The sequence below is a fragment of the Ricinus communis genome, chromosome 8, assembly GCF_019578655.1.
Source record: "Ricinus communis isolate WT05 ecotype wild-type chromosome 8, ASM1957865v1, whole genome shotgun sequence".
Taxonomy (NCBI): Eukaryota; Viridiplantae; Streptophyta; class Magnoliopsida; order Malpighiales; family Euphorbiaceae; genus Ricinus; species Ricinus communis.
Genome location: NC_063263.1, coordinates 25616963 through 25632676, shown reverse-complemented (window position 1 = coordinate 25632676; position 15714 = coordinate 25616963). Strand labels below are relative to the sequence as shown.

The window sequence follows — 15714 nt, the reverse complement described above, 5'->3', positions numbered from 1 at the left end:
TCTTTCAATCGCAATTGAGTGAAAGAATTAAGGACTTTACTTTCATTTTGATTCTTTATATTAGGAAAATAACAAAATAATGCATTTTGTTTTGAGGATAAAATAATGTATTTTATGGACAGATACAAAATTAGGGAAATAATGTTTTGATGTGTTTTCTTCAATTATATGTATATTATCTGTTCAGCCCTTTCACACGCTATTCTGCTTGCACCCTATGTCCGTCCATACAGAAGCCCAGCCACACTATACAGACACAAATGAATTGTCAAAGACCTTTTCAGCTGCAAGATTTGTCTACATATTAGCACAGCTCGTGTATAAGGTGTTGCATTTTGACTTTCTGTATATGTAACAAGGAAAAATAACGAATTGATACATCACAAAAGTTACAATTATGTGTTGCACACTGCGTAGAGATGATAATGTAAGGGGCTGAAATCCTTTTCCTTCTTTTTCCACCGAGCAGGTGCAATTTGATGTCTGCCAAAACTGTGCATCAAGTGGTGATAGGGTAACAGTGGCAACCATCAGCCTTCAGGTTCCAGTTAAAATGGTAGAATCAGCTACAAGTTAGTCCCTCCATTTAAGCATGAATATACATGGTGGGCTAAAAGATCAGACAATAGAAAAGGTCGAGGTATCAGATTATGCCAGGAGCTGTTTCTTTTATAAATACACAAACTTGCTCCTCTTCCAGAGTAGCTAAAAACAAGCAGCACTCTCACTCAGAACTTGCGTTCACTCATGAATCGTCTTGAAGAGCTAAATTCAGCTCCTGGGTGATTTTTGCAACAGAGCCCCCTCTTCTATGTCACAAAAGATAGTAGAAACAAAATTAATGCCTGACAACTAATTGAATTTGCAACTTGTAAGAGGAAAGTGAAGTCTTCACCTCATGAGGGTCGGCAGGCATCGCTTGACTTTTTCTAGTTCTACAAAGCAGAGATTGCAGCGTTCCAATCTGCACAATGAAAATATAAGTACAAGGTCATCTTCGTTGCTATTATTAATCTTATGACAATAGTTGTAAATAAGATAAAATTTTACATACCTTTGCTCTGCTTCAATGTCTACACCAACTGGAGTTGATGCAGATACAGTTGAATAAATCATTGAACCAAATGTTCTGACCAGCTTAAGTAGCACATCCAGAGAGATGCTCAAATGCCTACATATAGCAGACAGTTTAAAATACCCAGTACTCCAATCCACACAACGGAATGCTGATGGAAATTAAGTTGAGCACACTACAAGAAATGTAGAAAATTGAGAAATGGAAAAAGAATTGCAGGTGGCATATGCCAACTATGGTCACCTAATTCACTGCAACCACAATGGTAATGAGATATCAAACGGACTTCGAAACTCTCTGTACTGTAGTTACCTGGGTCAAGATGGGAAATCCTATTTTCCTTTGCCTCTTTTAAATTTTCTCACCTAACATATTTTGCATTCAGTTTTTCTAGACCACCAAACTAGAAGAACGAAATAAACAAACCAATTTCACTTGAAGAGGATTGAAATAAAAAAACCTCAACAGGAAATACAACTGCAGACTTTCATGCATAAAAGTAATTTGAAACTTAATAAACATGGCCCAAATGAGTAATAAGGCCATGGTGTGGGATAGCAATAGAATTGGTGGTGTGCCGATCAAATAAGGGGCATGAGGCATCTGCCTTTGGACATGACATCAAAAGATGAAAAAGAAGATGGGAAAGAAGAAACAGACAAAAACAAAACAAAACCAACAGACTAGGGCTCAGTCCAAGAAAGCAATTTAATTGAAATTGATAAGCTCATCTTTGACATGGAAGAAATATTAAAAAACTATACTTCTATGACCTTTTTCTAGGAAAAACACTCTTATTGACATAATTCATTGCCATTGACTACAAAATATCATGTTGAACAGCAATCAAGTATAAAGTCTTATAATGATGCTATCCACTAATTAGTTGTAAGAGAAGAGAAGATATTTTAAACATATTTACATCCTACACCAAAAAAATGTATGAAGTGCCAGCTGCTACAAAAGTTTGATGGATTTGTTGAGGAGAAAAACCAATTAACTCATTCTGGAGCCCCGTGTATATTAACTCCAAACATGTTTAAAATTTAAATGAATAAGACCACTGGATGTGTCACAAAAAGCTTCTGTAAGCATAAGTCCAGAGAGAGTAGGGCTGGCAATTTTTGACATGACTCAATTAAATGACATGACACAACAGATGGTTAAAAGGGTCTGAGTTTACGATAAACAGGTTCGAGTCAACTCGTTTATGACACGGAAATAAACTAGGTTCAAAGGGCTGACCTACCTAACCCGCAAATGACACGAATAAATACGTTTATTTAAATGGGTTCATAGGTATATACGATATGTATAAACACGTTCAAGCACATTTATTCTCTCTTCATATATTTATATAAATAATTTTATCATAAAGCTATAATTAGATTTTAAAATAAAAATAAAAATTTAAGTCATTTCATAATTAAATAAATATATTTTTTGAAATTATAATAGCTAGTTTTTTATTTAAAATATATATTTTAAAAAAATTAAATTTATTAAACAGGTCAGCACGTTTAACCTAGTTCATAAATGCCTCCGTGTTTGGATTTGATGTTTTAACACGATTATTTAAACAAATCATGTTCGAATTAATCCTTTTTATGTCACACACGTATCTCGACACGACACGATACAAATTGCCAGCCCTAAGAGAGAGAAAGCCTGCCAAGTATAAAAATTACAATGCGCATACCACAACTCAAACTAGCATAAATAACTCCAAAAGAAAAGGACATTTCAAATTAACTATTAGATAACGAAATTAAGAATATTTTTTTTTTCTAATTTTCTGTTTAAGAATCGTTTGGACCTAGCAAGCTTTTTGTCATTACCAATATTTAAAAGTAATTTGCTTCCTACAAATTAATTAGTGGTTCATTTTTCCCAGTTTGGGATTTCCTAATCCTGGTAGGCGTAAGGTTAATTAGTAGTCTATGAATACCAATCTAACCTAGCTATTTTTTAAGGTTGTTATTTGGATGATCCAAACTGCATCAACACTTATAGCTTTGTGTTTTTCCTTCGTATGTGTTTATTTTATTTTTTGTAGTTCAGGTTCTACATCAGGAAGTGGTATACCCAGTCCATACTTGTACCACAACCTGGAAAGTATAGCATAAAATATTAACAATGATGCCAATTATGTCAAAAGTTTGTTAGAAGAAACAGAAGACGCAATTGGATAGGTTCATCTCCAGCTGCCATAACATGCTTTTTAATCTTCAAATCCTGTGGAAAAAACATCTCCCATTCTTTGAGCTTAGCATTGGAGTGTGGACATAAATTATACCTTCAAGTGGGTTGTTTCATAGTTGTTCGAGAGAAGCTAATTAGCTTTTTAGTTCCTAACAACTATGTTAAGGTGTTTGGCTATCTTTTTGAACAGCTACTGATATAGATGAATTAATCCTTTAGTCATGCTTTTAATTTTGATAATTATTATTATTTTATATTTTGATTAAAAGTAACTTAATTTGAGTTTGTTTACAAAGAAATAACAATTTAAACTTACTCTCTCTTAATACTACTATTTTAAAATTTCTTTAACAGCTAAAATAAACTAAAATTTGATTCTTGTTATTATTTTATAAATTAAAATAATACATGATATCATATGCAATATTGTTACTTATTAATAAAATATTATTTATTGTACAAAAAGAAATTTAGTATGTATTTTATGTTTAATATGTATAACTAACATACTTAACAATTATTTATATTATGTTACATATTATTGAAAACAAGATTTCAACTAATGTCTATATTAGTAATAGAATAATATATTATTAGTAATGATAATTTACCAAAAATTTTAACATTGCTCGGCTATTGGCTCTCGGATACCAACTATCAGTTACCAATAATAGTTTAATCTAACAAGTGCTAAATCTAACTATAAATTGAAGCATAACAATTCTAATCCCTCTTAAGAAACTTAAAAAAGGTCTGGATGGGCCTTTCACATAGTCTCACAGACCAGCAAACTAATGCAATTTACAACACCAAATACTTCAATCACAAAAAAAACCCCGAAGGCAACAAAACTTTGTCCATTGTCCTAGTGAAACCCGTCTCTAACCAAAGTACATTATCCCCAATACACTTACACAAGATCACCAGTAAACTATAGTGCAAGAGACATATAGATGCAGCAAGGAATCAGTCACCAAACACAGACTGAAACCAGAAGCACTATAATCCTGAAAGTGGCATACTTGTCCACTAGAAAGAACTATAAATTCCTAAAATCAGAAAACACATAAACCTGAAATCCAAGCTAACTAGCAGGAATCTATACTGAAGCAAGAAATATTACAAGTTTCTTACCTATCCATGTCACTTTCAAGAAGGCCGGCAAGAAGTGGCAGAAGACAAGTACATACATCCAATGTAACAATGTCAATTTTCTCATTTATAACACTGATTACATCAGCGAGAACCTGCAATTTACAGCATAAGGAGAAGAAATGAAATATGTTAATGAAAATTGAATACTGAATTATAAAGCTAGGATAACTTGGAGATATAAGGAAGTCCCTTTTTCTTATTAAGAGAGTTTAGTTAAAATCAGGGAGATTGGAGGTTGCTTACACCATGATCAGCCATTTTCTCCATTGCACTAATGGCCCCCTTAACATCGTTTCTCTCCCAAAATCTGTGCACAGCCTACAGCCAATCCCACAAGACTCAGCAATCTCTCATTGGTAGTAAATACATGTAAAATAGACAATAATCAGCAATCTAAAAAATCATATTTCCAAGTGGCTTTCATTTAATACATGTAAACTGGCAAAAATTAAAAAAAGAAGAATTGTTAAATTTGGAGAACAAACTGACCATTCACCTGCTATAATCCCCAATTGACATCAATATTCTACTACGGAAAACGAAATCCCCAATCAAGATTATACTACGTGTATGCTAAAAAGCAACCCTTAGTAGTATTAGATTAAGTACAGGCAAATTTGAAGGCTCAGTTCACAGCTATTGAAGCACATGAACACTATAATGACCAGTCAATCTCTCAAATTCAGACTTCTGCTTGGGACAGGCTGACAGCAAAAGGGAAATTCTTATTCAACTTTGCCTACTTCATTCAGGTAAACTTAAAGGCATTTATATTACTCACGATGAGATTAGGATAATGTAGCGGCAACTTTGCCAATATCCACACACTAGAACAACCTAAAAATAAAAAAAGAAACGCAGTCCACTCTTGTGTGTAACTGTCATTCTCTACAACATATACATATACACCTGCAGTAGCATAACATCCAGTTCACATAGGATCACCTGTAACTTCCCAAAACGAGACTGCATGGAGCTGACAAATTGATCATGTTGTTCCATTACATCTGCAATAGCATCCTCATCACTAGCAGAAACCATTTCTTTTTCAGTAGTTGGCGAGCATCCTCTCTGTTTAAGCTTAAGAATGTTCGCATGCAAAATGTGAATTTTATTATCTTTACAACAACACAAAGGAGAAACATAATACATAAAAGCCTTAAAAAGAGATATCTAATTTAAGAATGTTTATAAAACCACAGCTACGACCATACACTCATTATGTTTATTTTAGTAAATTACTTCACCAAATAAATATAAAAGCACAGACAATAGAACATCATAAGAAACACAAGCAAATAAATAGCTGCTATTCATATAATACACAGCAAGGTTTGCCCAAATTTTCAACATATATTTAAATCCAAATTAGTAATTTGACATAACCAAGATAAATCAACAAAATTTCCAAAGTTTTATGTTAGTAACAAAAAATCTTATGTCCATTAAGAGTTGAACCATATATATACAATTGCTAAAAGTTGATCTTAAATACAGGTAACTACTCCATATATTTATGCATCCCATCCCACTCACCATTTGTTTTCATCCCAAAATTGCTTCATTATGGGGAGGGAAGGTAACTGCAAAAAAAGATGTTCTGTCCTTAATTTTTTTTTCTATCTTTGCTTAAATTTTTTCCATTTTTTTCAAGTTAGACCTACAAAATTCAGAATTCTGCCAAACATTCAGTGCCAAAATTAGGACTTATAAAAGGCCCTAGGATTGCATAGAATTTGACCAGTACAAAATCATAATTGGTAAAAGATAAAAGGACACTTAAAACTAGGAAGGAGAAAGAATGCTGGCCTTGTCAAGTACGGCACCAAGTTGTCCAAGGTTAAGAAAACGAAAAAAGAAATAAATATAAGAGGATGTAAACATAACAAGAATAAATTTAAAATTTGTCCTCACCATATTAAAAGAAAGCATGTTTACTGAAGAAGCTGTCTCGGGGGAACTTCCTGAAATGGGTCCCTCATAATTAGGAGATCTTCCCCTTTTCTCCCAATTTATGACAAGTGACCGCATTCTTCCTACATACATTAACATGTAAGGTAAGTAAAGAGTCTAGAATGTTCAATAAACAACTAGCAATCAATATCAATTTTACCCGCTTTTTGACCTTCAAGAGAGGTTGCATCTCTGTTTAATTTATGCCCACGTGTCTCATCTGAAATAGATTTAGGAGTATTAACATAAAAGCCAGGATCTAGATTTAAAAACAGAAATTATTTAGGCAGTAAAGGAACAAAGTAGAGAAGCTTGATATCCATCCATTCACTATACAGCTTGAAAACTACTCATAGTACATCACCCAACTAATAAATCAGGTAACTTGCCATGATAAATTTCTTTTGCAATAAGCTCCTAAGATTTAGTCTGGCATATCCTGAGGTCACTCCCTTCTGTCCTTCAATCAGCTTATGTGGTCCCACGGTTGGTCTAAATCACAACAGAATCCTTCTATTCTAATCTCCTAGACTGAAACCCTACTTTTATTAACCACTTGTCTTTCAGTTGAGTAATATACAAAATTACTAAAAAGATGAGTTCAAAATGGTGGGGGGCTTTAAGGATTCAAAGGCATATTTAAGTTTTGGTTTAGTTAACTGTTGGATTGGCAGCTGGGGGATAATTCAAATAGAAGCAATTGGATGTCCGACTCAGGCCTATATGACATGACCAATCAATAGAAATACTCCAATACTCCACCTTCGTGGCAGGAACACCAGCAGCTAGAGGTTCCACATTTCAACAATTCAATTACGATATTTTGAAATGTAAACTTTCATCAAACAGTACCCCAACTATCGAATAATCTAAACTGATTATTGTTTTCTGTCATTTATTTCAAATAAATCTAAATTGATTGATGATCAAATTTATATATCCTGTAGTTAAGTCCTAAATTTGTGCTTGTTTATACCTATTTTTGTCCTAGCTAATTACATATTTAAATTACCGGTTCATATTTATTTCCCTATAATGTTTAAAATTAAGATAGCATTCATGGTATCATGAGCATGGTGTCTCTTTAAAAGATCATGATGGTGAAAACAGCCATGATCCAAGGAAAGAGCACCATAACTATTGATGGATTTGAAAAATAAATCATCTGTTCAACTGAAGTTGAAGTACCTGGAATGCTGCAGTCAGTTAAATTCATTATCTATGGCAAGGGAAAACTTGACCACTTGACGGGCGAGACAAAAAGCCAGCAGACAACAATCCAACAACAAAAACTTGAAGGTATGAGTATTCATTAGTGATTGCATAGTTTTTCAATCCATGGAGTCAGCAAATGGAAAGACATTAGTTTCTCGCTACTGCAGAAAAAGTACAGAAGCTGTTTGGAAGACATTCGGAACTGGAAATTCATCTGAGACCTTCAAAAAGTAGACAGAGCTATGGTACTTAAATGGAGATTGAGAAGTGATAGAGTATTATAATGAGATAAAAGCACTACAGCAGAAGTTAGACTTGTACTATGATGAAGAGTGGGATTGTCCATACCACAGTGTAAGGTTATATGAAAAGGATGTAGGGATGTATGGTTCTTAGCAGGACTAAACAAAAACCTAGATGAGGTTAAAGGCAGAATTGTTAGCAAAAATTATCGCATCTCTTCACAAAGTATTTGCTGAAGTAAGGAGAGAAGACAGTCGAAGAAAGGTGATGATGGGAATGAAAGCTTTAGCCCTTGCCGCAAAGAATAATTAGTTCATTCAACCTCGACAACCACGACAACACTGAAAAGACAAATTCCAGTGTGAGCACTACCAGAGAGATATGGCAGGACTTCCATGGAAAACCATAGAACTGGAATCCGAGGTCGTTCAAGGGCTCATCTGTGAATGAATCCAATTACTAAGTTCCTCTCCTACTATGCCGCCTATCGGTAATAGTGGGGGGTTCTCCCAGTGCTCCATCCCCTTACTGCCTTATTGGATGGCCCAATGGATGAGTTGGGACATAATAGAACTGACTAAAATGAAGTAGCATTTAAAGACAATCCAGTTGGAGCCAAGGAGCAGAATCGACATAAGGAGCAACAGAGATATCTTCTTTCAGTAAAGAACAATTAGAGCAACTGTATAAAATTTTAATCACGCAATTCTCAGACAATTTCTTCAGCCAATTAAGGTAATTACCTTCAAGCTTTTAATGTATATGCTACACCTAGTTGTCCATGGATCAGAGATTCTAAAGCAACCGATCATACGACCGGGTCTTCTGAATTATTCTTATTGGATAGTCTATGTGCATAAAATCAAAAAAGGAAGATTGCTTATGGTTCTCTTTCAGCAGGACTTTGAAAACTTTAAAGCCAAAGCATGCAGATTAAGAAAGTCTTTATATGGCCTAAACAGTCTCCTACAGCATGGTTTGAGAATTTTACAGGGTTTGTTAAGAATCAAGGCTAATGATACACTATAAAAGAAGCATTATGGAGATGATAAGATAGCTATTTTGATTGTCTATGTGGAGGACATAATCCTTACTGGAAGTGATGGTGCTAAATAGCTATACTTGAAGAGTTGCCTGGTAATAGTTTGATATTAAAGATTTACAGTTTCTATAGGTTTTTTCTTTTTTGGGAGAGGAAGTTTCTAGATGAAGACAAGAGATTCTTATTTCACAAAGAAAGAATATTTTGGATCTACTTGAAGACATAGGAATGGAGTTGGTGTAAACCAAGTGATACTCCAAAGGAGCAAAATCACAAACGTGGAGAGAACTATAACTCGCCAGTTGAAGTAGGAACATCTCAACGGCTTGTAGGGAAGCTGATTTAACTTTTCAACACAAGACTTGACTCTGTGGTTACTTGAGTCAGTTTATGCATTCACCACATGAAGAACACCTTCAATTTGTATACTAAATATTAAGATATCTGAAAAATACATCAGGAAAAGGACCTTTGTTCAGAAAGTTAACCAGAAAATTTGGAAGTGTTTGCAGATGCAAATTAGGCTGGTTCAGTTATAGACAGGTAATCCACGTTAGGCTATTGTACTTTTCTTGGGGCAACCTTGTTGATGGAGAAGCAGGAAACAGAAAGTTGTAGATTGAAATACTAAGGGCTATGGATAATGGGGTATTTGAGATTTTATGGTTGAATAGGATTCCAAAAGAGCCGAGGTTGAAGTCAAATCCTCCTATGGAAGTTTTTATGAAAACAACGAAGCAATTAGTATTTCAAACAATCCCTTTCAGCATTACCACACAAAGCACTTTAGATTAATAGACAATTAATCAAAGAAAAGCTTAAACGTAGAGTCATCTGCATGTCATTTATTACCATGGAGCAAGCTAATGTCTTAACTAAGAGCCTATCTAGATCTAGGTACGAAACTCTCGTTGGCAAGTTGGGCATGATAACTAAGAGCCTATCTAGACCTATGCTCTAGTTTGAGTGGTGTATTGAATAATTGGAGCTGTTCTATTGTCTTGTATTTATTTCAAATAAACCGACTTTAAGGTCAGATTGTATCCAGTGATATGTGCTTGTTAGTTCCAATTTTTTGCTAGTTAGTAACACATTTAAAATTCTTGGTTTAGCCTATTTATTTCCCGTAATGTTTTACATTAGAATAATAGAATTAGTTTTCTTCTTATATTCTGCATCCACTAACCATTATGGTAAAAAAGGAACACTCCGGTTCAGCCGAAGACTAGTGTAACCTGAGAACTTTATGCCTCAAATATATTAGAAACATATCCCCAAAAAGCCACACATAGTAAATAGATTTCACTTTGCCTATAGAGATATGAGTAACTCCAAGAAAATTCCTACATCAAATTTGTCAATGTAAGCAGCTGATTGAAATGAAATGAAGTCTTCTCCATCCATTTTTAGAACATGGCATTTGTCCATTTCTATACCTATAATAAAAGTGCATTAAGGCAAACTCGTGGTTTTAACTTTTGTTGTAACTTTTTGTTACAAAATTATGTTTTATGCTTGTTAAAATTTAAAATATGCCATTGATGCTGAGAGAAGACCCTAACTTCATCCACATTACCACAAGGTGTAAAAAAAAAAGCTAATATACATGTCTCATTAATCCAACCTATAAGCCAATCTATAGTTCAACACTCTAAGCTTTGAGATCAAGCCACATTTCAGTTGCATGTAGTTCTTTCTACTAAACTTCTCACTTTCTTAATTCAAACTCCACTGCAAACTCTCACTTCTACTTTAAATTGGACCAATCTCAACTACATGGGAAGAAAAAAAAAGGATACTATAACTAAATAGTAATTATTGATATAAAGATACAAATAGTTACCAAATAACATTTTCATTTTTGACATACATGCCATCCATTAATACAATTATATTATAACATAAAACAACTCAGTAATCTAATGATTAACCCTAAGTTCTGTAAGTAAGTAAACTTAATTTAAATAGTTAGCACATGCTTTTTCAACTAGTCTGAACTAGTCTTATCCCATAAAGTTAGATAGGAGAAGTTTGTAAACCATAGTCCATTTACAATGTTCTATGTCCAGTCATGTGCCCATGCACCCTACATAGTTCAATTAAATGTTCTATGTCCAATCATGTCCCTATCCACCCTACATATGAATTACCAATCAAAATCACAAAATATGCTCTTAAAGATAGTAACTTACAATTTTCTTCCTGGTAGCTAACAGGTGGCTCAGCAATCAGGCTTGAATCTTGTTTTCCTGATCCAACAGGTCTATCCTCTCTAATATTCCTGTCTGCAGTTGATATTTCACGAATTGAGCCTTTAACTGTAGAAAATATATTCCTATCGCCAACATTGCTTAATGCCATAGACTTTGAACTCGTAGTATCAGAAGGGATAGAAATAGTTGGCTGGTCCATGTCATCTCTGCTATTTGTAAATTTCCGGTAATCACAAGCCTTTGACTGCAATGAAAATGGCATCGTTCTTCCAGCAATACCAATTTCTTTTCTGGGTTCAGCCACTGGGTCTGGCCTTGTATTAGTTCTAGGAACAATTACAGGTATTACATCTGCCTTGTTGAGCACTGGAACATTAACTGCTGATTGGACCTTTGTAGAAGTCCTCTTTGGGGCTGCTACATTAACTGTTATTGGACCAGACAGAGTTGTCTTCAGAGCAGTGTTGAAGTTGACCCTTTGTGGAGTACCAGGTACATTTCCCGTAGCTTCAACCAGAATTGAGAAGCATAAATGAGAAGAATTTATCAGAACCCAGCTTAGGTCAAATCATATTTTATATACAGAAATCCGAAACAGAGAACTGAAAACACAAAAGACATAAAACCAACATACAAGCCAAAATTTTGGACTCCTTTGTTGACTCCTTGACAGGATCTGTATTTTGAGAAACCGACAACCTTCCAAAAGATTTTGTTTCCTTTACTAAAATTTCTGAGTTTTGCGCAGCAGATAACCTTCCCAAACTGGTCTTGGCAGTGGAATCAAGCAAGACTGACTGATTTGCGCTGATGCCTGATTTAGATTCTGAATAACCATTGAGTCGATTGACATTGCTAGGAGAATACGGCTCAATCCGCTGCAAATACAAAAGGAAGAACCAATAAATTAGATAAAATTTAGATCTAACCCCATAGCACTAGAAAACAAGCAACAACCATACACAAGAAAAAAAGGTAGGAAAAGCAACCATTACCGAGATGTCTACAACCCATACACCAACACAACTTTGGTTATACGAGCAGCCAAGAAGCTTCCCCTCATGAACATTTAGATCTGACAATCTGGACCATCCAACATCAACAGCATCATGGCATCTTAATGGTTCCCAAGAGAAAACCTACAAGTAGCATAAAAAAGATAATAAACTAATTAATCTGGTTCATTTCAGAAACATAATAGATGCCCAAACAGAAAGCTAGAGACACAGCTTACTTTCAGATTCTCATGCAGTCCACAAAGTAGAGTCCTTCCATCAGGATTAAATGTCAAACAACGCACTCCAGTGGTCTTAATAGAAAGAAAGGTTAAGACAAAACATTCCCGTGAACATTAAGGATCTAATAATGCCAATTTAATAATAGTGATTATCTCTGGAAACATCAAATTACCTCAGGCCCCGCTGAACCAATTAGTTCAAAGGTTTCAAGGTCCCAAAATTTGACAGTCCTATCAGCAGAACCTTGTGAGAGAGCAAAAACACAACAAAATGAAAAATGAGTTCTCCAGTTTAATATTACACGTTGTTTGACGAGTATATATCCAAGCATGTGAATAATTAGCATGATATACTTTTCTTATACACAAGCATATTTGTGCTTACAACTGCATTTACTTATTGAAGAGAAAAAAGATCAGTTTAAAATTTAATTTACTCATCATAGAAATTTATGCACTTAATTCGAAGTTAGATGCATCATCATCTAGTAGTCATTTAAAGAGTACCCACATAAATTAAAACGAATCCAAAGGGGAAAAGATGCAGAGAAGAATACTGCACAAGGTACAATGAAGAACGAAAAGTAAACCACACGGCAATATAGAAAAGTATTGGCAACACTAAAATAAAACTCACCTGTTGCCAGAAGAAATTCATGTGGATGAAAATCTATGCATTGAACCTGACCTTCATGACTCTTGAAATCGTGCAATAGCTTTCCAGCAGTCAAATCCCACAGCTATATAAAATATTGCAAATAAAAGAGCTCATTAAACGAAGTATCAGGAGCAACAGAATATGCTTGCCATGTGCGTATGCATTTGTCTTCATGCAATAAAGATTTAGATGATGCACATATAAACAATAAATGTCGTCATGTACTTCATTTGCAGAAAAAGCTCTTGTGTGCATGCTAAAAGGTATAGAAAAAGATATTGTATGAAAGTCAATCCAAAGGAATTTACAACTTGATAATACCCCAGGGGTGAGCCTAAACAACAGGCCCTAAATGGATACACATTTTCAGACAATACAATGATAACATGCAAGTAAGGTTTTGAAATAAGTACTCATTAGATAGCCCCAAGGAACAAAATTAGTTCAGCTTTTGCATTTCTTACAGAGAACTCAAAAGAAAAAACAAAATATATGAGCATGTGCAAGTGTTTCTTTGTGCGTATTTGGCATACGTTAAAAGAAAGGCAGTACCTTGACAGTATTGTCCTCTCCACCAGATACAACCCAGCGCCCATCAGGGGTGAATCTGATTGCATTGACCCCTCGAGTGTGGCCCTTGTATGTATGAATACAACCCTTTTTTCTGATATCCCATATCTTAAGATTAGTGTCGAGAGAACCAGATGCAAAGAACTCCCCAAAAGGATGAAAGTCCACAGATATGCAATTAGATCTATGACCAGTCAGTGTACGAACAACTGCAGCATAATCGGTGTAAATATGAGTGCTGGAGAAACATAAAACATGACACAGGTACAATATTAAAGTTATCAAGTAAATTCCTCTTTCTATGATGTCTTTTGCACAGTAAAAAGAAATGTTTAAGAAATTGATAATCGTACTCTTTGCCTCCTCTAAATCCCAAAGCTTAATTGTACCACTTGCAGCCCCAGCAGCCACTAGGACTTCTGAAGAATCAAAGCTTACTGAATCAATTCCGCTAGTATGTCCTGACAAACTCTGCATATGATTCTTGAAATGTAAGATCAGGTGACAACAATTGAAATGAGAGAAGAAGTTCCTATCAAGTATAGTTAGGCTGGTCAATAAATCGGATGATAAGTTTTTAACATTACATACACTGAATGATAAGAAATTCTGACATATTATTACAATTTGATAGAGAAGAGTGAATAAGAGAACTGACCAGTATCGCATTGGGCTTACCAATAGCCCATAAATTAACCTTGTGATCTTCTCCTCCAGTAACAAGTACTCTCGATGATTTCCTTCCAATTTTGAGACAATTAACACTTGAAGAATGTGCCACAAATTCCTCTTTTCAAAATTAAAAATTGCAGTTAAGGCTACCAACTACTGACAGTTGAGCAGTTACTAAGAAATACAACAAAATTCTTTAAAAGAAAAAGAGATCTGAATTAAAATGAATGAGGCATAAAAGTCGCAGATCAAGCAAAACACAAAAAAGAAAGAAAAAAAACACTAATAAACGGGAAGGATACGGAGCTTGTAGGCGCGTTTGGTAGTCATGGCAAAAATGTAATAGCAGATAAGAGAGAAATAAAACCCTAATAATAGAAAACAAGACAAGGTTGTTTCTTCTTTCAGACATTCAAATCAAATTATCTTGTTGATCTCAAGGCTCAGATCTCGGCAAATCCACCTCATAATCCCCTCATTACTGCAAATTTTAAAACCAAAACAGAACAAAGATTTTAGCCACTGTTAGATAAAAAGAAAAAAAAAGTAATAAAATAAGACTAGAAAAAGTAAAAGAAGAGAGTGAGTTAAAAACCTAACTATGAGGGGACATTGTCATTGCATCAATAGCAGCTAAAGGATTCTCCCCTCCATACTCCCAAAAACAAACAAAAATGTATGGAAGAAAGAGTGTGAAGAGTAGACAAGTACAAGTATTACATAAATGGAAAAGGGATTATTTGTTGAATGCAATGCTAATGGGCAAATGAGTGTCAGCTCTGTTTGTTTCCAAACACTTTCCTTTGATTTCCCAAAGCAAAAAGAGAGACAGAATTTGGGGACACAGAAATGAGTACTGCAACGGAGAGAGAGAGAGAGAGAGAGAGAGAGGCGCTTTCACGATATGTGTCCCTCTTTCAATAATTATTTTCGCCATATAATAAATTAAATTCAAATTTAATTGAAAACTTTTGAGAAAATGTATTTAAATTTTACCAAACCAGCCTTGAGATATATTTCTATTTTACACTTTGGTGCATTTTATTTTAAAAAATGAATGATGCAGTTGCTTTAGTCTTATACCATAATAAATAGATACATAAATTGAAAATTTTATGATCGTACTGCATATACAAATTGTAAGCATTAGAAAGTTATAATATTATCATGGTCTTTAATTGTTTTATAATAAAAGATCAAAGTATTAATTATCAAGGAATTTTAAATTTTAGATATATGTTCTTAAATAGATTCAATCATTTCTAATTACACTTTGTTCTATAGTGATATATCATTATTATTTATTAATTATCTGCAATGTTTAGTTTTTAGTTATGAATTATATATAAAGTCTAATTAATATGAATATTGTATTTAGTAAATAATATCTCATATTACTATATAATTAGTTTGATTTTAAAAAAAATATAGAATATATTTAAGAAAATATCAAATTTATACTTAATATGCAATATAGTA

At 34.1% G+C, this 15714-nt stretch overlaps 1 protein-coding gene across 3 annotated transcripts; it reads right to left on the bottom strand.

Moving 5' to 3' along the window:
• Positions 1 to 261: 261 nt before the first annotated feature.
• Positions 262 to 15151, bottom strand: LOC8281018 (katanin p80 WD40 repeat-containing subunit B1 homolog KTN80.3). 3 transcript variants are annotated; one of them, XM_015715905.3, is made up of 19 exons: positions 14831 to 15151; positions 14538 to 14716; positions 14222 to 14352; positions 13917 to 14034; positions 13546 to 13772; positions 12973 to 13075; positions 12509 to 12579; positions 12333 to 12407; positions 12094 to 12237; positions 11733 to 11976; positions 11078 to 11605; positions 6546 to 6605; positions 6347 to 6468; positions 5378 to 5512; positions 4676 to 4750; positions 4412 to 4524; positions 1055 to 1171; positions 896 to 964; positions 262 to 809 (listed from the first exon to the last, which is right to left on the bottom strand). In XM_015715905.3, exons 2-19 carry the CDS (start codon positions 14563 to 14565, stop codon positions 746 to 748), a joined length of 2424 nt encoding a protein of 807 aa, XP_015571391.2. In that variant the 5' UTR covers positions 14566 to 14716; positions 14831 to 15151; the 3' UTR covers positions 262 to 745. The 3 variants fall into 3 exon arrangements, with proteins under 3 accessions (XP_015571391.2, XP_015571393.2, XP_015571392.2); XM_015715907.3 differs by having other exon boundaries at positions 262 to 806; XM_015715906.3 differs by having other exon boundaries at positions 14836 to 15151.
• Between the last annotated feature and the right edge of the window lie 563 nt (positions 15152 to 15714).

Bases quoted from the DNA above. Each gene is read 5' to 3' on its own strand.
- LOC8281018 (XM_015715905.3), bottom strand. From the start codon at position 14,565: ATGACTACCAAACGCGCCTACAAGCTCC. The intron at 14,353-14,537 runs GTATCCTTCCCG...AATTTTGAAAAG, and splicing joins CAAACGCGCCTACAAGCTCC to AGGAATTTGTGGCACATTCT. The intron at 12,238-12,332 runs GTAAGCTGTGTC...TGCTACTTGTAG, and splicing joins GACTGCATGAGAATCTGAAA to GTTTTCTCTTGGGAACCATT.